Raw genomic sequence first — 23,789 nt, 5'->3', positions numbered from 1 at the left:
TTAAGAGTTTAGATTTTTTTTTTTGCAGGTTGAGCACCGAAATAGAAAGATAATCATAGTCTATTTTGATATAAATCTTTGTCTAGATCTAGATTCTAAGCTAATAAAACATATATGTCTTGTTTGTTGACTGAGGAAATAGGAAACATATAATTACAATTAAAATTTAAAATTGCGAAATCAAAACAGCCTCACTGATGACCCAGACTCTAAAACAGACACACACACATGCACAAACCTATATCTAAAGCACAGACCTATATATCATTTTTTAACTGGAGTAGTCTCCCTTGTTGCGAGAGTTCAAAGTTTATTGTTTACGGAACAGACAGACAAAATCTAGATCTATGCCATCTATGCTGTAAAGAAGTATAGATTCTACTTAAACAATAAAAGTTACATTCTAGATAGTCTTGCTTTAGATCTCGTTTCTGCCTTTTTCTATTACTCAAAGCTAACTAAAAAAAGAAAATGAGTGATACACTAAGATTCGATGGGAAAGTTGTTTTAATCACAGGAGCTGGCAATGGTACGTTTTATTTTCAACTACTAACAGTACAGGACTAACTTTACTAAGTCAGTAACTGAGTAAGTGACTTGCTTAACTCAGAAACAGAATTACCAGAGTCTAATCTAGATCTATAAAATAGACTAGATAAGTAGACATCTAGAGCTAATTGATCTAGCTCTATAAACTAGATTAGACTTTACTCTTTAGACTATGACTATGACTTTAATTGACTTTTTATAGATAGAATCCAATAAAATCATAGTTCATTTTTTAGATGATTTAGCCAGTGTGATTATCACTAGATTCTATATCTAACCGCTAACCACCATCATGATATAAATAAGGTGATCTGAGGCATAGCAACATCATAATTCACTTAGATTAAGTTAGATAATCATAATGTCCTTTCTCCATACCAAAATCACTTTAGGAAATATTGGTCAAGTGAAACTCAACTAATAGGATTAATTGATGATTTTCTTCCAAAGGCTTATTATTAACCTTATATGATAATGAATAAATAGATTTCATTATTTCAAAGACTTTTCTAAGGCATAGCTACCAAATTGTTTGTTTGTAAAATGTTTTACATGTTTCGGATGTTCCTTCAGAGTTGAAGATAGTTTACTTCCTAGTCCAAAAGTCCCGCAGGATGATGGGGGATGGGAGCGGGCAGGATTTGAACCATTGATAAATCTGAACGACAGTCCAGCCCAAACCGCATGACCAGTATTTAGTTCAGGAACAAAAATATAAAGTGTATTAATAAATTGAACCCCCATATTGAGAAAATTAGTTAAAAAATTAAAACATTAGGGTTTATTAAAAGAAATTTTTACAAATAAAATAGGAACATAAAACTAAAATGCTATATAACCTTAGTTATATTAGAATATGCAACCTCTATTTAGAAACCCTCAACTGTCAGCACAGGAAAACCCATGACTTAGCAGAGTTTACATCACTGAATAACATCCATGACTAAATGGACACATGAAATAGGACATAATTATCTTCTCTTTTGAAGTAACATCTGTATTATATAATATAAGTTAGACCAGAGAGTAGTAGAGATATATAAATCATGTTGACTAGGAGGTTTATAGTATAAGGATACATAGGCTATAATAATTGATATTGATGATATTGCAACACAAAGACAAAGATCTAGATCTAATACATTTTTAAAACAATGTTTGAAAAGTATAGTGTTGTACAGTATAAACTCAGGAGGTTATCTCCCATCATCTTTGAAGTAAGTTTCAAATATGTTTTAACATGGACTCAAGGAACACTACTCTGCTAACGCTAGACACCATTTCAAGCCTATTTGACTATTTACATCTTATTTACATTAAAATTTAGATCTATGTCATCTGCATATCTTAAACTGGAAATTGTGGCTATTATTGTAATAATCAAACATCTACAACAATGAATGTTAGCACTCTAAAACTATTCTTTATATGGAACCACATTACACACTTTATAGCTTTCCTTGACTACTACTAAAAACTGCAGTTATGAAAAAATTGCATTCTATAAATAACTCACTGATTTACATTCTGTGTGTGTGTTAGAAAACATTATTTTCACAGACAGTGTTTCATGGTTTATAATTTTTCTCTTTGTTATGTGTTTCAGGGTTAGGGAAAGCCTATGCTTTAGCGTTTGCAGAGAGAGGAGCATCTGTAGTAGGTAATATAATTTGAATAATACTAATATTTTGCTCAATGAAAATTGCTTGTTAAAATTAATTTCATTGGAGAATATTTACTTAACTTTATTTGTCTGATTAATCGCATGCTTAAGATTTCAGCTTTGACAGCCCATTGACTTAACAAAATTTGTGCAGTGGCTGAGCTGTAAAGCTCTTGGCTAACCAAACCAGTGGTTCCAGGTTCAAATCCTGATGAAGACTGGATTTTTAATTTCAGGATCTTTCAACGCTTCTGAGTTCACCTAGCTCTAATAGGTACCTGACATTAGTTAGGGAAAGATAAAGGCAGTTGGTTGTTGTGCTGGCCACAAAAACATGACTTTTATATCATCTGGCCTAAAGATCACAAGGTCTGAAAGGGGGACCTTTACTTTATTGACTTAACAAAATTTGCATACACTTAATATAATTTTTGATAGCATTTGAGCTCTACTGATTATCAACTTCTTTTTTGAAGTAACATCTGTATTTTATGAGATAAGGTACTCTTGGTTTATTAAATAATCTCTTGTGCTGTCTGTGTGGCTGTTAGTCTGATACTGTATACTGTATCAAGACTATCTGACTGCATTCCTTGTTAATCAGACTCAAAGACAAGCCTTATCTGACTTAAGAGACTAAAAAAATATTTTTTTTCAACAGTGAATGATCTTGGAGGTAGTGCCACTGGTGTTGGTAAAGGTTCCAAAGCAGCTGATTTAGTTGTGCAGGAAATTGTATCCAAGGGAGGAAAAGCAGTAGCCAATTATGGTTTGTATTCATTTTTTCATCAAAATATTGTACAATTTTTCCTCTAAGATTCTGAATAAAAAAAGCAGAAATACATTTGGCTGTTTTTATATACAGTGTGAGTTTTATTTTATTCAAAAACAGATTCTGTTGAAGATGGTGAAAAATTAGTAAAAACTGCTTTGGATACTTTTGGTAAAATTGGTAAGTATTCGTTTTCAGGTTTCGTTTCTTGAATTCGGTCTGACAAGGTCAGAGCTGCTGATATATTGATAAAGCTCTTTGATTGTTAGAAATAACGTTGTTGTTTCTTTTTTTAATTTTCAAAACCATTCTTTTTTTTTTTTTTTATTTCAAATGAAAGCAATATGAACTTGAATAAATCTCTACACACACACACACACACACTATTGCTCTATGTTTGCTCGTTTCACGTTGGGTTGAGAGTGACGTTTAAAATATTCAAATTAAAAACAGTTTCAATTAGTTTTAAATTACGATACTTAAGTTTAAGAAAAAAAATACAATTACTTGACTTAACAGAATCAAGGCTCTCTTATATTGGAATACTTGAATCATTGTTCATAAGAATATCTTCCATCTCCCATGCTTAGGCCAGATTCTTAAAATAGGGTGGCAAGATAAAATAACCAACAAAGAAGTCCTGCGAAGAGCAGGGTGCTGGGGCACCCACGCTGTTATCTTAGTAGACTCCTTAGCTGTCTTGGACATGTTCCCAGATTGAAAAAGTTGACTCCCACAAGATATTTTAGGGTAATGTAATAGAAGGCAGGAAAGCTGCAGGTCATCCACTTTTAAGGTTTACTGATATATGCAAACATGACATGAAGATCTAAAGAATCAACACCCATCATCTTTGAAGTAAGTTTCAAATATGGGAGAAAGAAGCACTGGATAGATCTACATGGAGAGCAAGCATAAAGGAAGGGTCCTGGTTAGGTAATGGTACCTACCTACCTCCCTATCTATCCCTTAGTCTGTTGGACCGTTGGGGCACCGGCATGATTTGTCGACCGTCTTTCTCCATTCCTCCCTTTTTTTGCCTTGTTTGGTACACACACCAGAAGTAGAAAGAATTGTGAAAATGCTTGGCATCTGGTGATTACAGCTATCACAGTGTATCAAGGATCTCCTTTCCATTAGCACTAAAACACTTTCGGTCAGAGTGTTACAAGATCAGCTGTCGTCATCGAGAAGTACATAGAAGTCAAATTCATAAAGTGCTGGTTGTGAATGTGTATGTGTTTTGTTTGTGAATGTTGTTCGAATTTTTCATCTATACTGTTATTGTGCAGTAGTTACGCTGATGTTGTCAATTGTAGTCAAAATGAATTTCCATTTGATTGGATCAATAAAATTATCTATCTTATCTTATCTGCCTCTTTAGTCACATGAGAAGTTGCAAAGGAAACGTAAAATGCAACAGAACAATTTTTTTCAGTAGCCATGTTTTTCTAATAAGTTAAAATATTTTATTTCAATCCCAATGTTAATATGCAAGTTTGATAGGACCCTCCTTTATTCTAAAAGCCACAAAATAAAGCACTTTGTATTCAATGTATAGTCTAAAGATAGATGGTGTCTACTGATTTTTTTGTCACTTTCAGATGTTGTAATAAACAATGCTGGAATTTTAAGAGACAAATCATTTGCCAGGATTAGTGATGAAGATTGGGGTAAGATGTTTTTGAATATTTAAGTGTTGTTTTTTTTTATCTCAGTTAAATTTGTCAGCACCATTTATTGTTTGCTATACATTTCATATACACATCCCACCATTTATTGTTGGCTGTACATTTCAGATACACATCCCACCATATATTGTTTGCTGTACATTTCATATACACATCCCATCATATATTGTTTGCTGTACATTTCATATACACATCCCATCATATATTGTTTGCTGTACATTTCATATACACATCCCATCATATATTGTTTGCTGTACATTTCATATACACATCCCACCATTTATTGTTTGCTATACATTTCAGATACACATCCCACCATATATTGTTTACTGTACATTTCAGATACACATCCCACCATATATTGTTTACTGTACATTTCAGATACACATCCCACCATATATTGTTTGCTGTACATTTCATATACACATCCCATCATATATTGTTTGCTGTACATTTCATATACACATCCCACCATATATTGTTTGCTGTACATTTCATATACACATCCCATCATATATTGTTTGCTGTACATTTCAGATACACATCCCACCATATATTGTTTGCTGTACATTTCAGATACACATCCCACCGTATATTGTTTGCTATACATTTCAGATACACATCCCATGTTTTTTTGTTTACTGATGACATACTTATAACTTTTTGTGTTATTTATTCTCAGATATTATTCAAAGAGTCCATTTGCGTGGTTCATTTTTAGTGACTCGTGCAGCGTGGCCGCACATGAAAGAACAAGGTTACGGCAGGTATCTAACGCAAGTCTTTTCATCTTATTTTTTGTTTCTTTGCAGCTTGGTTCACCAGAACATCGCTTATTGTAATGTAGTCTTTCGGTTGTATAGGGGGGGTTCTGTGTCTGAGTACCTGACTTTAGTTGGGAAAGTGTGAAGGTGGTTGTTCGTTGCGCTGGCCACATGACACCCTGCTAGTTAACCGTGGACCACTGAAACAGATAACCTTAACGTCATCTGCTCTATAGATCAGGATGGCTGCCTGGTCATGCGGTTTGCACGCTGGACTGTCGTTCAGATTTATCGATGGTCCCGGGTTCAAACCCTGCCCGCTCCCATCCCCTGTCGTCCTGCGGGAGGTTTGGACTAGGAAGTAATTATCTTCAACTCTGAAGGAACATCCGAAACATGTAAAACATTTTACAAACAAGGTCTGAAAGGGGACTTTTGTTTTTATTACTTGTGGTTGTATGCCTATGATATAACACAGGCATGTTTGGTGAAAGCTAAAAGCGTTAGAGAAACTTTCCTTACTTTCTGTGAATATTTATTATATAAGATTATATTTTCTTGACAACTGAACATTTGTCAAAAAAAGGCATGTTTTTTTTTTCCCATTTAGAATAATTTTTGTGAGCTCTTCTGCTGGGATCTATGGCAACTTTGGACAGGCCAACTACAGTGCTGCCAAACTAGGTCTTGCTGGCCTCTCCAACACTGTGGCCCTGGAAGGAAAAAAATATGGGATTCAGTGCAACTGCATTGCACCAATAGCTGGCTCTAGGCTCACAGAAACTGTCATGCCAAAAGGTGCCAAGTGTTGTTTTTTATTCATTTTTTGTAAACTAATTTTAAGTCAGTTTCAACTGGTTCTTATAAAGATATAGTTGATCGATTTTTAAACATCAACTTGATGTAGTAAGAAAGTGTCTGTTTTCCATTAACACTAAATTGGTTTTGTGATACTGAAGCTGGCGACAGCTGTCATTTAATCGAATATTAAGATGTGCTTAACACAGGGAGGTATCTAACGGTCATGACTTGACATTACAGAAATTGTCCAGGCCTTGAAACCTGAGTACGTAGCACCTGTTGTGGTCTACTTGTGTCATGATACCTGCCAAGAGACTGGGGGACTTTTTGAAGTTGGAGCTGGTTGGGTTGGTAAATGTAAGTTGTTCAGCATTTTTATCAATACAGTACATTATATGATAACAAACAGGACTGATTTAAGCTTAATAGAAAAAAAAAAACAGTTTTTATCTAAATCTAACTTATTTTAAATTGCATCATTTGTTTAAGTCTTGTTTGATATGCCGGACTGCATAAAGGTATTTCCTGGTCTAACTTATCAAAGCTAACATATCACACTGTCAGAATGAAATCTAGTGTTTATTTATCATTTTATCACATGGTTACATATATAGCCAAAAGGTCAAGATAAAAAGAACAATTATTTATTTTTTTAATTTTTTTTCTAAAATTGAATAACATAAAACTTTTTTAAAAAATAAAAGTTGAGATCTGTATGTTGGTCAATTATGGTAAAGTTATTGTTAACCTGAATATTAGGAAATCTAAAAAAAAAAAAGATTTTGGTTGTTTAGTTAACAAAGCTAAATATTCTTTTGATTTATTGCTGACATTTCTTTTTGTTCGCATTTCCTGTAGTACGCTGGGAAAGAACAGAAGGTGCAGTGCTAAGACAGAAAAATAAAACCATCACAGCTGAAGCAGGTATCTAGCAGTAGTTAAGGATTTTAAAATAATTTAAAAGTTACAAGTCATGTCTACATGTTTTACATGCTTTTAGATCACAACAGTCTTTACATTCACTCAAACAACTTGAGGACCTTGGTTAAATACAAACAACAAAACTTCCTTGAATTCAGAATGTAAATTGAAAACAAAACACTGGCTAACTCCCAAAGAATATGAGGTAGACATCAAGAATTGGAAATGTTAGAAAATTTCTAACCTTTTTCAATTTTTATGTTTTATTTACTACCTGGTATAAAAATATTGTCCTTGATTTATGAATCTCAGAGAAGACTGAGATTTTGTTTTAGAGTTTTACTATGTCCTTGAGTTCAATGAGGTGGCTGAGTTGGAAAATGCTTAGTTTCTGAGCACCCCTGAGTCCACCCAGCTCTAATGGGTACCTGACAATAGTTGGCTAAAAGTAAAGGCGGTTGGTCATTTGTGCTGACCCACATGACTTTACATTACTATAGATCACAAGGTCTGAAAGGGGAACTTTACTTTTTTTTAAACTTAACTTGAGTTCAATGGCTCATGTCTTACTGACTTGGTTAAACAAAAAGCTGAAGAGCATGAACTTTGGTTTGCATCTCCTGAGTTTAAACCTCATGACACTGGGATTGAAGTCATTGCGGTTGTTTCAACGTTTTATCATTGGCTTCAGAAGTACATGCACTTTAAATCTTCAGACACATTGACCGCTAGATGTTTAGATCTCAGAAGAAAAATAATTATTTTTGGGTTAGTGTACTGATTTGAAAGAATTATATATACATTTATATTTGACCTTTACGTCATCCTGCCCTATAGACCACAAGGTCTGAAAGGGGAACTTTACTTTTTTTTTGCAATATATATATATATATATATACGTTTTTTTGTTTATCTGTTTAGTACGAGACAATTGGGCAAAGATTACAGACTTCAGCCAATCAACACATCCTCGTAGCAACCAGGGTAAATATTTACTAGTGTCAGTCTTATTATATTTAATTGGCTGTACTTAAACACCAATTTGGTCATGTACAGCATGAATAATTAAACACACTATTATCTTATATTCTTATCTTATATAATACTGTAATAACTGAAGGGAGGCAGCTCAACGAGACATAGATAATTATTTTTACTTTGAGACATGACAAACACATAGGACATCTGCCTTGAGCACAGCATCTTCATATTGGCTATAAACTTGGGCAGAAATCGTTCTTCTTTCTTCTCTAATGTCAACATCCTTCCTAGTCTAGTCACTAATAGTGTGCACCTTCTGCACTATCTTGGATGGCGGTGTGCATGGCAAGGTTATAACAATACTTACTTTACTGCAAAAAAGAAGATGATTAGACCTACGCGTCATGCATTCAGTCATGTATATTAACCAATGACTTAAATTCTGCCAAGTCTCTGGTTTTCCTGGCTAGCTCAGGCAACCCATTCCATGCTCTAATAGCACTAGGGAAGAAGAAGCATTTGTACAAATTTGTCCTAGCATATGGAATGTGGAATGTGCCTTTCTCTTTGTGTCTTTCTGAGTATTTTATTAAATTTTGTTTCTCACCTGTCATTGATTAAAGTCTAAAAATACTGAAGACACACATATATTTTGCTGACAATATCATATTTCACTGATTCCTGTGTTTCACTACTAGCACTACTTTTATTATATGTAGAAAATTCTGCTGTCATCTACTGTACCATTATCTCTCTTGTATTTCCAGAGTCATCGGGTTTTATGATCCAGTTAGTCAACGGCATGGACCAAGAAGAAAAGGAGGCCCAAGAAGCAGCCAATAGCAATGACCCTGTGGTGAGATATAAACAATATTCACAAGATTCAGTTTGTGGGAAGCGTGGTCGAGAGGCTAAGTGCGCTCAAACTTGGCTTGGCTTGGCTTCCTAGAAGGGGGCTCGAGGTTCGACACCCGACTTGGGCAGAGTTGTGTTTACTGAGCGCCTAAAGGTAGCACGGAAAACCAACTGCTAGATACCCCCCCCCCCCCCCACTGGTCCACAAATGAGATTGGACCAAAGCGCTCTGAGAATGCTATAAGCATGAATGTAGCGCTATATAAAAGCTATAAATACATCTACTTTGGGATAGCTGAAAAACTTTGACTAATAATAGAAGAGATTATGATCTTTTGAACAAACTGTTATACTATGTAGATGTAGGCATTGTGAACTGTAAATCTGTGCCCAATAAGGCATAATTGGTTACAAGTCAATGTACGGTGTTTGTTCTTCTTCTAGCCAGCTTTATGCTGTTCAGCTTGAATAGGATTTAGGGATAGAACAAAAAATCACTTGACGTAAATAGATTATTTCCAGGACAACGTAGAAATAAGTAGCATTTTATGCATGTATAGATTTAGCAGACATTCGATGGTTCCCTTCATTGTATTTAAACTTGGTCAACATTCAGTATCAGCATCGTCTATTGATTGCTTGGCCTTTCGCTGGTGGTATTGAATTATGTATTACGTTCAGTGTTACCTCCATTTGGTTTATTTGCATTAGACACAGCGGAAGTGCCTAAAAATTGTAAGCTCTTTTGCAGTCTGTAAGTAAAGTAAAAAAAAAAGTTAAGTTTCCTCTTTCAGACCTTGTGGTCTATAGGGCAGATGATTTAAAGGTCATCTGTTTCTGTGGCCTACGGTTAACGAGGGTGTCATGTGGCCAGCATAACGACCAACTGCCTTTACTTTTCCCCAACTAACGTTAGGTACCTATTAGAGATGGGTGGACTCAGAGGCGCCTGAAGATCCTGAATTTAAAAATCCCAGTCTTCACCAAGATTTGAATCCGGACCCCGGTTTGGTAGCCAAGCGCTTTACCGCTCAGCCACAGCGCCTCCTCAGTCTATGCCAAGGAAAAAATAGTGTTAGTTGTTCAACGCTATCATAGAGAGTGTTGGTTATGTTGGGCTGTAGTGGTAGCAGCTCTGCCAATGGTGGATAAAGATGGGGCATTCAAAGAGGAGATGGTTTACAGTTTCATAAGCTTGGCCGCAATGTCTACAAAGTGTGGGATTTATTTTTTTAAGGTTATATTTAAAGGTATGTGTTATGGAAGATGGTAGATTGCTCTTTGCAGGGTTAGGAAGTTAATGCTGTCCAGTTTGTTTGGCATGGTCATTTCTTTGTACGTAGCTCTGCCTGTGTTTCCTGATGCCCATTGGTTGAGCCACTTCTCTTTGTGATTGTTTGTTAACATTGACCTTAGGGTGAGGTAGTTAATCTGGTTGTTCCATAGATGACCTCCGCCTTTGATAGTTCAATCTGTTCATAATGTAGAATGTGGTTTTGGAAAGTTCCAGCATATTAACAAATTTTCTAGATGACTTAAACTAGTAATGACTACAGGCATGAGAATCAATTCATTTAGTCAACTGAGAAATTGATTTTGAAGATGGTTAAGTTTAGAAGGCAAAATGATTATAGACAGTGAGATGGTAGATGAAACATTAGTCACTCCAATATATCAGTCAGAAGTCAGTACCTTTGATGGTGAATAGAAAATAATTGTGTACTGAAATGATCATGTCAGAAATAGATTCCTGGGATATGTATGAGTGGAAGTTGTTTTTCTTGTGGCTGCAGCACTAGAATTAGTTTCTGTCATGCTGGGAACATGGTTCCTCAGATTGAGAAGCAACAGAAATATTGTTTAAAGTGGTTTCAGAGATCTATGGAGTATAACCTAATACTAACCATCAACAATTAATTTTTTGTACTAATAATCTGCTCCTACTGTTGTAGAATTGAACTACAAGTTTCCATGATTTCTTTCATTGTGTACATTGTGTACAAAGTTTTGTAAAACTTTCTAGGGAAATATGTATTTACCATTTACCATGTTTATAACAAATTCAAGGTCTATATATTTGGATTACAATTGGCTTATTGAACTTGCATAGGTTTATTCAAATAGCTAGTCATTGAACCAAAACCTTTAGAGAGAGGTTAAGAAAATAGTATTTCAAAGTACAAAAGTATTAAAAAAAATAGTCAGGTGCATTTCCAGAAATAAAAAAAAGTCTGCTTTGAGCTTATTCCTTCATTTTTGTCCCATTACAACAGCGTCTGCTCAACTTCTAAGAAAGTGGCATCATCACAAAGTTAGAAGAAAGATTATCATATCCTATCAAATACTGTTTAAAAATATGACTTCTTTTAATTGCTTTATTTGTAATGTTTATGATGCAATACTATAACCATAAGCAAAGATTTTTTATAAAATGTTAATTTTTTCCCTATCAGGCTTTGGCCAAAACATTGAAACTACAAAATATCAAGTTTACCTACACAGAGAGAGATGCAGCATTATATGCATTAGGGGGTATGTATATAGGTTTAATAGGTAGTGCTATATGCCAGTCCAACACCTGGCCTTCACATGTGGCTCAGATATTGAGTTTGGCGGAACTGTTCTCACTAACAGGAGAAGGTGCAAAGGCGAGTAACTGGCGCCTTAACCAGTAAGCTTCGGGCAGGAGGGGCTCGTTAGCCATGGCTGGCTACCCACCTAGGAGAAGGAAAACTCTGAATTCAAACCTCTGTTGCCTTGCAGCTATACCCAATCATGGGAAAGGCTTCAGGAGTCAACCCTGAGGAAAAATCAAGAGCTGGCGACCCTAAGGCCATTTGCAGCACCCAGTGCTACACTCTGGCAGAACCTGCGATGCCGCTGACCCCAAACTGTATAGGCACTGCCGTTCCTTTGGATACATTAGCAGCGTGGAGTGGGTGGAACTGATGTGTGTGCGACATTTTTCCGACTACAACTAATGCTCAGGTATTCATCTCATTTCTATGAGATGATCCATAGTCGCTTCGCTACTTAAGGAGGCCATATATATGCCTTGATGAATTATTATAAAGATGCAGGTCCAGAATCATGTTTACATATATCAGTGGATCTTAAGATTGGATGACCTACAACTCCCCTGCCCTTCATTTTATTACCATTCTATATACGTCTTGTGGGAGTCACCCTGTGGCATTGGGTTTACATGTCAAAGCCCTCCAGGAGGACTACTGCTGATAACAGTGCAGATGTCCTGGCATTTTGCTGTTTACAAGGCTTCCTCTTTGGTGCAATTATCTTGCCACCTTAAGAAATAGGGGGAGAAATAAATAACAGGCCCACTTGGAGGGCAAGCATAAAGGATGTGTCCTAATTTCCAAATGATGCACTTTAAAGAAACAGAATGTGATGTACTTGTTCAGGCTGTCTTGAGGTCAACTCTAGATGACTTGAATTTCAATCAATTACTCTGCAAGTGTTTGAGTTTTATTGTTTGGGTGTATTCAGTGTAGTTGATCAACAATACAGAATAAACAAGACTATCGATTTAACGAGTAAAGAGATGTGGTCAACACTGATGAACAATTCATAATATATCTATTCCAAGAAAAGGCCACAGTAAAAGTCCATGTCAACTAAACATGTCTTTACCCTAGAGAATTCTATCGCTAACCAATTTTTCAGTCTCTAACCCAAAACATCCCAAACGTCACTAGTCCCGTTCAATATACATCTTCTTTGGTGCGTCGCTAAATAACTAATACTATAAACAAGGTGTCTAACAAGAAAAAAGGCTGAATCATTGCATCCTCTGGCAATTTTAAATGAACAACTTGTGAGCATGCATGTGTGTTTGATGAATTGGCTGTTATAGTTTTAGATCTTTTTGTTTTTGATCTTACTGAGAATTTTGAGGTTTCAGAACTTTAAATTTCGCTTGGTTTCCTAACCAGGGGTCTCAGTTTTGAAATCTGGTGGAGACTGTGATTTTTTACTTTCAGGATCTATTAAGGCGCCTCTGAGTCCACCCAGCTCTACTGGGTACCTGACATTAGTTTGGGAAAGTAGAGGCGGTTGGTCATTGTGCTGGTCACATGACACCCTTGTTAACCATAGAAACATTTACATCATCTGCCCTATAGATCACTAGGTCTGAAAGGGGAACTTTACTTTTTTTTAACTTAAATTTTAATTCACTAACATTAGAAATACAACTATTATAAATTTATTTTTAGGTATGATACTTTGTTGAGTAGACATTGGGGTTCTTTCAACCATTTGATTGCTTTTAGTTTAACAACAAAAATTCTAAATTCAAAAATAATTTGGTCACCTGATATTTTTTTTTTTTTTCTAAAGCTATGAACAATAAAATTCACATGCCTCCATTTTGTTTTTGTTCGCCAGTTGGTGTGTCAACAGCACAAGACGACTTTCTCAAGTTTTTGTTTGAACTCTCTGGAGATTTTACCGTCCTCCCCACATTTGCTGTCATTCCAGGGTTCGATGCCATCATGTCCGTAGACAAAGTCCCGGGATTTCAAATTGATCCAACCAAGGCAAAGTTTACTTCTATTAGTTTCGTTTTGTTAATCTGTTGACATGACAATCTCAGTTGTCAACAATATTTGTCATGCTTTTCTTTTAAGAAAAATTAGATTTTGTTTCGTATAATTATTTTTCATTAATTGCAAAATGAGTTTTTGAAATTATGATATAGTGCGATAGCTGGTTGTTTTTTTTTTTTTGCTTTGCATGTATAATGTCATATGTGATAGCTAAGCAGAAACAATTTTTAAACATCAGTCAAAGTCTTTACAGCAATGATGTCTTTTAAACATGTCAAAGTCTTTACAGCAATGATGTCTTTTAAACATCTCCTAACCTTCTATTTCTTTCTTCCTGTATTGTGTCTTTTTGAAATGCCTTTGCAAGTTCTAACTTGCATCTTGTATTGTTTGTATTGTTACCAACATTTGATCTTTAACTCTTTAACTATTGTATTAGTTTTTTTAAGTAAGTTTTTTTATATCCGTGCTACACTGCATAATTTGTGAGTTCTTGTTTTATAACTTGGTGATTTTAAGAGTTAAAATGGGTTAATGCTCTTTGAATATGTTTTACATTTTAATAAATTCTTCCTGCCAGTAATGTTCTCAAAACCAGGGCACACTAAATATGCTACAATAGAATATAAGGGAATTTTATACAAAAGTCAAAATGAAATGATAAAGAATAATGATCTTAACTTTTATTGGATGTTTTATTGTACAGATTTTACATGGTGAACAGTATCTGGAGCTGTTTAAACCCATTTCTCGTTCCGGCACACTTGTCTCAAAGGCTTGGATCGCAGACGTACTGGACAAAAAATCTGGAGCTGTAATTTTATATAATGGTCAGTGATGTTTTGTCCTGCTAATTCTCAATGTCCAAATTGCAGAAAAAAGACTGGGTTTATTTAGATCTAACTGAATTGAACATAAACTTTATTAAAGACTCACAAAACTACGTCATGTTTGCAAGTTTCTAACGTGTTTGTTGCCAACTCAAAAATTGTTTTATTAATATTTTAAAAGGAACATATACATTTTTACTTTTATATATATATTCCTAATAATCATGTTAGTGTTTAGGTTTAGGAGACCTACTGTACACCCAGGTGGTAAGCCTCGTGAAAAAATTGCTGGGCAAACTCAATGACTGATACAGTTTAATCTCTCTTTAAATAAAATTTCTTTCAGAGTTATTTGTTCGATTCAAATAACCAAAAATTCTTAATTGACGTATCATTTCTATGGGGAAACATTGAAAACCGTGTCTCATATTCTTTTGGGCTGCCTCTGACTTTTTTATCTCCTCCTCTATAGATCTGACGGAAACCACATATTCTCGACCTGTATAGTGGCATATATGCACTATGCAAAACAGCAAGGTTTCTGTCCAGGGGCTTTTGCAAGAGAGGATTTGAACCTCTCAAGCCCTAACTCCGATGGAGTTTGATGATCATCATCATTTCTGCAGCTTGTAAAATTTAGAATTTTAAAAAGCAACAAAAATGTTCATTTTAATCTTTATCCCTTCCCTAAAATATTTGTAGATAGCTTAAATTTTGATATATTTGTGTGTGCCTTTTTTAATTATTAACTGATTTACGAAAATTATTTTCATCTGAAGCAATTATGATTTATGTGCTCAGTACACTTGACAAACATCTCTATGAGAGCCAATTCTAAAAATCTTTAATTAAAAAATAAAGTTGATGCAAGACATTGGCACCAGTTATACTAATTAAATACTTCTTAAAACTATACTTCTTTTTTTTTTTTAGTGGAAACATTTAATGAGAACAATGAAAAGGTTGCCTTCAATCAGTTCACCACATTTGTTGTGGGAATAGGAAATTTTGGTGGCCGCAGCACATCCAGCGAAGCCAAGCCGCTTGTTGATGTTCCAAAACGTGCTCCGGACGCAGTCAAACAGGAAAAGACAAGCATTGATCAGGTACTGGATCGACAATGCAGAGATTTTAGTCTGTTCCTAAAATATAACTAATTCTTGGTGAGATGTCATAAATATTGGTTTATGCTGGTTAGATTTTACACCAACTTTAGTGTTTATCACATTTTCCCATCTGAAATTTCACTTTCCCATAAGGCAATCAGACATGTAACATTGTGATTTTTAGGGTTTAACTTTTGCTTGAAAATACAAAGATGTAGAGGTGAATTCTGTGCATTTGAAAGTTTTTTTTTCTTTCATTAGCTAGAGATCTATTTTACATTTTTTCAGGCTGCTTTGTATCGGCTAAGTGGTGACAGGAACCCATTACATATAGACCCAAGTTTTGCAGCTATGGGAGGTAGATTCTTTACATTTTAGTTAAATATAATATAAAAGTTTTACACTGTATTGTTTTTGAGTAAAATACATTCTATTTTTTTTATGATTATCTGTTTTAATATCTAGACAGCTAGACTTGCATTAGTACAATACTGCTTCTTATCTCACATTCCCTTTCGTGATGGGACATTATGATGGGTTTTTTCCTTTATTATTATTATTATTATTTCTTTTGTATAGTGCTACTTTCATGCTTATAGCATGCTCAGAGCGCTTTGGTCCAATCTCATTTGTGGGGGGAGGGGGTATCTAGGAGTTGGTTTTCCGTGTTGCCTTTAGGCACTCAGTAAACGCAACTCTGCCCGAGTCGGGTGTCGAACCTCGAGCCCCCTTCTAGGTAACCAAGACAAGCCAAGTTCAAGCGCACTTAGCCTCTCGACCACGCTTTCCACCTTAGAGCATGTGAAAGGAATCAGGCAGTATTTTTAGGGTCTCCTTTACCCTGTGCCAGGAATAGCCTGATGCTCAAAACCTTGTTGGCATTCTGTGAGAATGTGGTCTACTGGTGTTAAATGTGGTTGAAACTTTCCACAAATCCTTTAATAACTTTTGAGATATAGTTAGAAATTATAAGATTATTGATGGTAGTTCTAAATGGGGTTTGGCTTCGGAGTAGTAAAATGCTTAACTTTCTAACTGAGGGGTCTGGTTTTCAAGTCTTGGTGAAGATTTCAGGATTGTCAGGGCACTCCTGAGTCTAACCAGCTCTAATATTTACATGAGATTAGTTGGGGTAAGTAAAGAGGTTTGTCTTTGTACTGGCCACACGACACTCTCATTTAATGTCCACCATAGAAACAAATGACCTTTACATCATCTACCATATAGATCGCTAGTTCTAAAATGAGTACTAAACTTTTTTTAAAGGTAGGTCTTAATATATATAATGACAAATATGAAATGAAAATGACTGTAGTCACCTGGTCTACTTACTCCTATATAAACACACTATATGCACCTTACTAAATGTATTTGTCGGTTTTATAAATATATATATATATATATATATTTATTTATAAAACAGACAAATACATTTAGTAACACGGGAAAGGCATTCATTAACCCTTTGGCTACCTAAAAAGGGGGATCAAGTTTGAATCTTCTTGATCGGAGTTGTGTTTGATGAGCACATAAAGGCAGCACAGAAACCTCCCAGAATCCCCCTACCTCCATATGTCCACAAAAGAGATTTTGGACCATAATGCATTGAGCACAAAAGATGTTATACAAACGCAGTTGAACATTCATATATTACTCCTTTAAAAAAAAAAGCTTGACCTATATTTTAAACTATAAATCAGGTTTCAAGACGCCAATACTTCACGGCTTGTGCTCATTTGGCTATGCAGTGCGTCATGTCATGTCGACATTTGCCAACAACGATATGTCGCTGTTCAAAGCTGTCAAAGTAAGTTTGATGGTTTTTTTTTTAACTTTCATAGTTTTGTCAGATTTTTATTATTAATAATCTAAATTTTTTGTAGCAATTAATTATGATATATAAATTGTCTGAAGAAGGAAAACTCCATATCCAATCATATTCTGCTTTGGGGCTATATACAAATATAAGAAAGGCTTTCAAAGACAACCCTGAAGAAAAATAAGGAGCCAGTGAACCTTAGGCAGCTAGGAGCAAAATGTGTTCCACCCTAGCAGAACCTTAAACATCACTGATCCCAAACTATATTGGGTACATGCTTTTCCTTCAGTTGGCAATGTCAATCCATAGTTAATGCCTGGCTTTCATCTTATTTCTATGAGATGAACCATCAGTGGATCCCTGGACACATTGGCATCATGAGAAATGAAAAGGCAGATAAGCTATCAAAGGCAGGTTCATCTATGGAACAACCAGATAGACCTGTTAACTACCTCACCCTAAGGTCAATGTTAGTCAACAATCACAAAGAGGAGTGGCTCAACCAATGGGCATCAGGAAACACAGGCAGAGCCATGTACAAAGAAATGACTACACCTAACAAACTGGACAGTATTAACTTCCTCCCCCGCAAAGAACAATCTACAATTTTCCAACTAAGAACAGGACACACACCACTATTAAATTACCACCTGAACAAAATAAACTCCACACAACTGCCCCTTTGCAGACATTGTGCCCACCCCTTTGAAACCGTAAACCATATCCTCTTTGAATGCCCCTCCCTAATCCACCTTAGGCAGACCCTACTTCCACTACAGCCCAACATAACCAACACACCCTGTACGGCAGTGCTGAACAACTGAAGAAAACAGCACACTTTTTTTCCTTGGCACAGTCTGCAAAAGAGCTCACTGCTCAGCAGCAATAAAGCTGGCTAGAAGAAGAAGAAGAAGAATGAGATGAACCATAGTTATACCATGACTGAAGGAGGCCAACATAAATTTGATTGTTGCAAAGCTCTAGCATGTTGAGATTTATTGTGGCAAGCAATCATTCCATCCCTCAGTCTAGACCCTGGTTAAAGAAGTGGTCTTATCTATTTATTTTTATTTTATTATTTTTTCTAAGTACTTGGCCACTAAAACAGTTGGCCTCAATATTTTTTTTTTTAAAGTTTATGTGGGTTGATCCTAATAAAAAAGTTAGAATATAAAACAGGATTTAAAAAAAAAAATTGTTTTCAATGTATGTAGGTCAGATTTGCCAAGCCAGTGTTACCAGGGCAGACTCTTGTGACTGAGATGTGGAAAGAAGGAAACAGAATTCACTTCCAGACTAAGGTATTTGATTTGTATTTATAGGCTCCAGCTCATTCTATATGCATTCTTATACTCCAGTTCATTGTATAAGGATTCAAATACTCCATTTCATTGCTTATATATTCATATACTCCAGTTCATAGAATTTATTTTTTTTTGCTGGTCTAAATGTTCTAATTTTTGAATAAACAAATCACTTAGCAATTATGTCTATTTTGGTTAAAATAAGTTTAAATTGATTATACCTAGAACAATCTTAACCCATATAAAATCATAACTTCAACCAAAATTTCATTAAGTTTAGTTGAAGTAAACACCAAACTAATGGGGATATAATCAACTTAAAAAAAAAATTGGACTTTTTTTATGTTAAATTATTATCACCTTGTGACGTAATAAAAACACGACAAACTACACCATCTTCGGAGGCGGAGGGAATAAAGAAATAGTCGAGGCTGAAGGTCAAGTTATTTTATTTTGCGCTATAAATGTTTTTGTTCTGTCTTCAGGTTGCAGAGAATGGTAATATTTGTATCACTGGAGCTTATGTGGATTTGAACGCTGCCACAGAAGAGAATAAACCAAAACAGGTAGAAATTCATAAAATTTATAGCACATTAAGTTGATCATATGTTACAGATATATATGTGCTTTGTGGATAAATATTACTTTGACTCTGACTCTCTGCGCACACTGAACAACAGTCTTGACATTTTGGGTTCCTAATAGCTTGATACCTAAGTTATTTATATAGTCAAATACTGTACAATTGGTAATACGAAACATATAATTGTATAATGGCTGTACTATTCTGAATTCATACTTAACTCGTACTAAAGAGAACTGTACCAGACCGTCTTGACTATACCATCTGTCTTGAAAAGGACAGAAATGCCACAGACATGTTGCCAGTTTTTTCTAGACGTTCACTTGAAAATAGCTGGAGAATCACATGCCAAATGTTCATGCGTCTGTTCTTTAAAAGCTGTTCCTTGTCATGCTTTGCTGCTCGCAGCACACTGGCCTGGGTCATATGTGTCAGCTGGTCACGCCTGTAACGTGTGGTCAGTTCAGTTATAACAATATATTAATAAGTTGCTTTCTTGAGATTTATAAGTCTGAATTTCTAGGTTTTTATTTCTTTACACACTGAAAAGTATTTGCCATTTTAACTTTGACAATAATTGAAGGGAAAGCATTGCAATTGCAGGTTGGGCATATGTAATCACCAGGCGCTGTTGTATTTTCACCCTTCTTTCTGCTTCTGTTGTGTATGACATCTGCAATCCGTGACCCTTCCTTTATGCTCTCTCTCCATGTGGATCTGTCCAGTGCCACCTCTTCCCAGCTACTAGTGTTGATTTTGAAGAGCTTCATGTCGCGTTTGCATACAACCGTATAACGTAAAAGTGGGCGACCAGCGGCTCTCCTGCCTTCTATTAGATCGCTTAGGCTTGACATATTTAGCTCGACATCCATAACTCTTTCTTTACAAACTAGAATGAGAATACATTTCCTAAATTTAAAAAAGTTTTGTCTTCTACATTTTTTAAAACAGATTTTTCAAACAAATTTGTAAACAACTACATTACATTAAAAAGATAAACAATTTATATCATTGTGCCCTGATTTTTAGATTCTACTCAAATCATTAAAATCTTTAGTGCCTTCATTTTGAATTACATAAAATTCAGCTGATTGTTTCTCCAAATAGGTTAGTGATTTGCAGAGCACAGCCATTTTCCAACAAATGGCATCTCAAGTAAAAAATAACACTGACCTAGTAGCCAAGATCAATGCAATCTTTCAGTGGAATATTACCAAGAATGGAGCAGACGCCACAACATGGGGTAAGATATTCTAGTTTTGTAGAATTCATTAAGTGAGCATGAGCTTGAGTAAACAAGAGTGTTGTTAGAAATATTGATTGGAATAGATAGTCTAACTTAGAGAAAATCAAGATTATGGAATGTCTAGGTTTAGGATAAAAACTATTTGTATAAGTTTTATTGTTTTTTTTTAATTCATTTGGGTACTTTTCCTTTTAAATCGTTGACTCATCATAATGATTACATTAGCATAATGATGATTTAAAGTCATATCGAATTCAGCTAATATCCCCTTAGCCAAATTATTTGATAACACACATTAATATAATTTTAAAGTTTTATTTTAATACAATTTTACTATTTTCTATATTTTAATATTTGGAAAACCTTTGTAACCATTTCATATAATTAGATTTCAATTAAACAAAACAAAAATGAAAAATAGAAAAATATTATGATTACATTATGTGGTCAACTTTACTCTCTAAAATGTATATTCTGTGGCATTTCACATTTGGAGAAGTAAATTCTTCCCTTTGCAACTGCTTTGAATAAAGAGGCCAATCCTTGATACGCAGCTGCGGTCACAGGTTAGGCATATGTAATTGCCAGGTGCCATTGTGTTATCACTCTTCTTTTTACTACTGTTGTTTATGGCATCTGCCATCCAGGACTGTGGGTGGCTGCCTGGTTGTGCGGTTTGCGCGCTGGACTGTCCTTCGGATTTATCGACGGTCGAGGGTTCAAATCCTGCCCGCTCCCATCCCCCCGTCGTCCTGCGGGAGGTTTGGACTAGGAAGTAAACTATCTTCAACTCTGAAGGAACATCCGAAACATTTTACAAACAAGGACCCTTCCTTTCTGCTCGCTCTCCATTTGGATCTAACCAGTGTTTCTTTTTCATAACTGGAAGTGTTGATTTTGAAGAGCTTCATGCCAGTGCACCTTAGAAGTGGATGACCAGCTGCTCTCCTGCCTTCTGTCTGTTCACCATACAGAATATCTTGTACATAATGCAGGATTTGATTAAATCAGAAATGTTATCAAAATCTGATAAAAAAATCCCAGACCAGCATGAATATACTCTCAAAGACATAGTCAAAATTGTTACTAGGTCACCTTTTTGTATAGATGAAACTAAATTTGAACTTGTTATTGACTTTGTTAAACATTTCTCCAGTTGTAGACATGAAATCTTCCAAAACTGGCCAGGTTTTTGAGGGCAAACCAGTTAACAAGGCAGACTGTGTCATAACAATTTCTGATGAGAACTTTTTGGCTTTGGTTTCTGGCAAATTGGATCCACAGAAGGTAATAATTTTGCTGTAAATTTTTGAATTTTTTTAAACCTAACTTAAGTCTATAAAAATATGCTGAAGGCTAGTTCTTGTTTTAAAATTATGTGAGGTATATTTCATGTTGTTTTTTTTTCATGAAGTTTAGCTTATATATATATATTTTTAATTTTTTTTTTAATCTTAACGTAGGCCTTCCTTGGTGGAAAACTAAAATTATCTGGCAACATAATGCTGGCTCAAAAGTTGGGAGATCTCTTTGCTAATAAATCAAAAATGTGAAAAGACTGACCAGACGACAGTGCTCAAACCATTGTGTTAAATGTTGAATGACTTTTTAGTATAGAAATGATATGTTGTTTTGTCTGAATTCATGAGTTACTGATTTGTTCAATGAATGTTTGTGAGTGGCTTGTGAAGAATGTCAAATCTATATTATTCAGATTATTGTTTTATTTACGCTGTTCATGTTTTGTTTTACATTATGATATTTAAAGGCATTAAATTATTTTTAATTGACTTACTTCACATATTCTTAGGCCTGTAGTGTGTATAACATCTGTTTCTATGTGTTTCCCTTTGAGAAAGTTCTGGAACACATTCATGCTGTTGTATCGATTCCTTTATGAGATTGGTGTGAACTTCATTGAATACTATCCAGCGTGGCCATGCTCCAGAGTTAAACTTTTTTTTGTTGGTTTGGTTTACGTCCTGCTGTGTACTCTAGGGGCTTAACAAGCATAATATGAATTTTTTTTACTTTGTCTGCAAGATATGTAGATCTATTTCTCTCTTTATTACGATGTGGTGTACTGTTCTTTAATCACAGAGGGAAATCTTTTGTAGTGTTTACTTTCTGTTTAGAGATGGGTGTCTAAGTTCATGAATGTTCTGTTTTCTAAAATGAATGCTAGGAGTTTTTTTATTTTTGCTGAACATCTAAAGGCACTAAACAAGTCATCATTGCAGCCTTCTACCTGTATGCCTCCCACCCCCAGCCCCCAGATAATGCAAAAGACATGGACCAAAGTGCACTGAGAAGATTCAAATATATTTTAAAGATATTTTATTGCTGTGCTTAAGCTTTCCATTCTTTGTATAATTTGATTTTTGTGCGAAGACAAACTTGAATTGGAACCATGTGACTTGTGTTGAAACCATATGACTTGTATTGGAACCATGTGACTTGTATTAAAATCATTTGACTTGTTATATTGTTGAGATTACTGTGAATAAATTGTTGTACTTTTTAAAGGCTTTTTGAATTAACATTTTCTTGACGTGTCCGTGTTTGTGTGATTTAAAAAAAAAACATTGACCACATCAACACAGTCTCTGGCAATTCTAGATCATTGTCAGGATTTCTCTTTGGGAAACATCATGAACTTGTTGCTTGTTGATCTGTTTACATCTTTTTGTTTTGCTTTGTTAAGACTAAGACTGCTTGATGATCCTATTGGAAATTTGTTTTGATTGCAAGGGCTGTTCAATTAAAACATTTCACAAAAGATAACTGACACAATACAAGAAGTTCATTGAGTTATTACCCAGAGACATCATCTTGATCTTTTCACGCTTCCTTGTTAACCAGTAGCACTGATACAGTCTGACAAAAGAACAAGCGAATGCTGTTCGGTTCTTGCCTTAATAGACAGAAGTTGCCCATTTTGCAACTTGATGTTTATACATTGTGGAAATTCTTTTAGAAATGAAGATTATTACATCCTTGTCCAAATCCTCTGCCGACAGCTTAGCAGGTGATGGAAGCTGGCAGGGTTTAAACTCAGGACTGTTGTGAACTTTCTGAAGTGCATACCATACTGCAGGTTGGAATATTTGAATGGTAAGCAAGTAGATTGATAAAGTAACCTGCTCGATTTAGCCTTAGAATAAAAGTAGAAGTTCCAACTTGTTTAGCTCTTGGCAATGTCAAGGTCTAATAGTTTCTTATGGACATCTTGTTATTTTAGTTGTTGATTTTGTTTCTAGGTGATAGAGTCAGGCAGAAAATTCTCTATTCACTTAAATAATGCTATGCCTTGGTTCCAATTGTCACCAAAATGAC

At 35.1% G+C, this 23,789-nt stretch overlaps 1 protein-coding gene across 1 annotated transcript; it reads left to right on the top strand.

The window, feature by feature from the left end:
• Nucleotides 1–301: 301 nt before the first annotated feature.
• On the top strand, nucleotides 302–22,978 carry LOC106065027 (peroxisomal multifunctional enzyme type 2-like). The gene is made up of 22 exons (XM_056018419.1): nucleotides 302–529; nucleotides 2,156–2,209; nucleotides 2,874–2,981; nucleotides 3,105–3,164; nucleotides 4,589–4,657; nucleotides 5,358–5,442; nucleotides 6,050–6,237; nucleotides 6,481–6,597; nucleotides 7,099–7,164; nucleotides 8,083–8,145; nucleotides 8,910–8,998; nucleotides 11,451–11,529; nucleotides 13,405–13,556; nucleotides 14,272–14,395; nucleotides 15,329–15,501; nucleotides 15,790–15,859; nucleotides 17,202–17,308; nucleotides 18,535–18,621; nucleotides 19,110–19,190; nucleotides 20,315–20,450; nucleotides 21,610–21,740; nucleotides 21,917–22,978. The coding sequence occupies exons 1-22, from the start codon at nucleotides 472–474 to the stop codon at nucleotides 22,004–22,006; spliced, it is 2,187 nt and encodes a 728-aa protein (XP_055874394.1). The 5' UTR covers nucleotides 302–471; the 3' UTR covers nucleotides 22,007–22,978.
• The last annotated feature ends 811 nt before the right edge of the window (nucleotides 22,979–23,789 follow it).

The sequence above is a fragment of the Biomphalaria glabrata genome, chromosome 1 (genome assembly GCF_947242115.1).
Source record: "Biomphalaria glabrata chromosome 1, xgBioGlab47.1, whole genome shotgun sequence".
In the NCBI taxonomy this organism is placed as follows: domain Eukaryota; kingdom Metazoa; phylum Mollusca; class Gastropoda; family Planorbidae; genus Biomphalaria; species Biomphalaria glabrata.
This window is presented reverse-complemented; position numbering and strand designations above follow the sequence as displayed.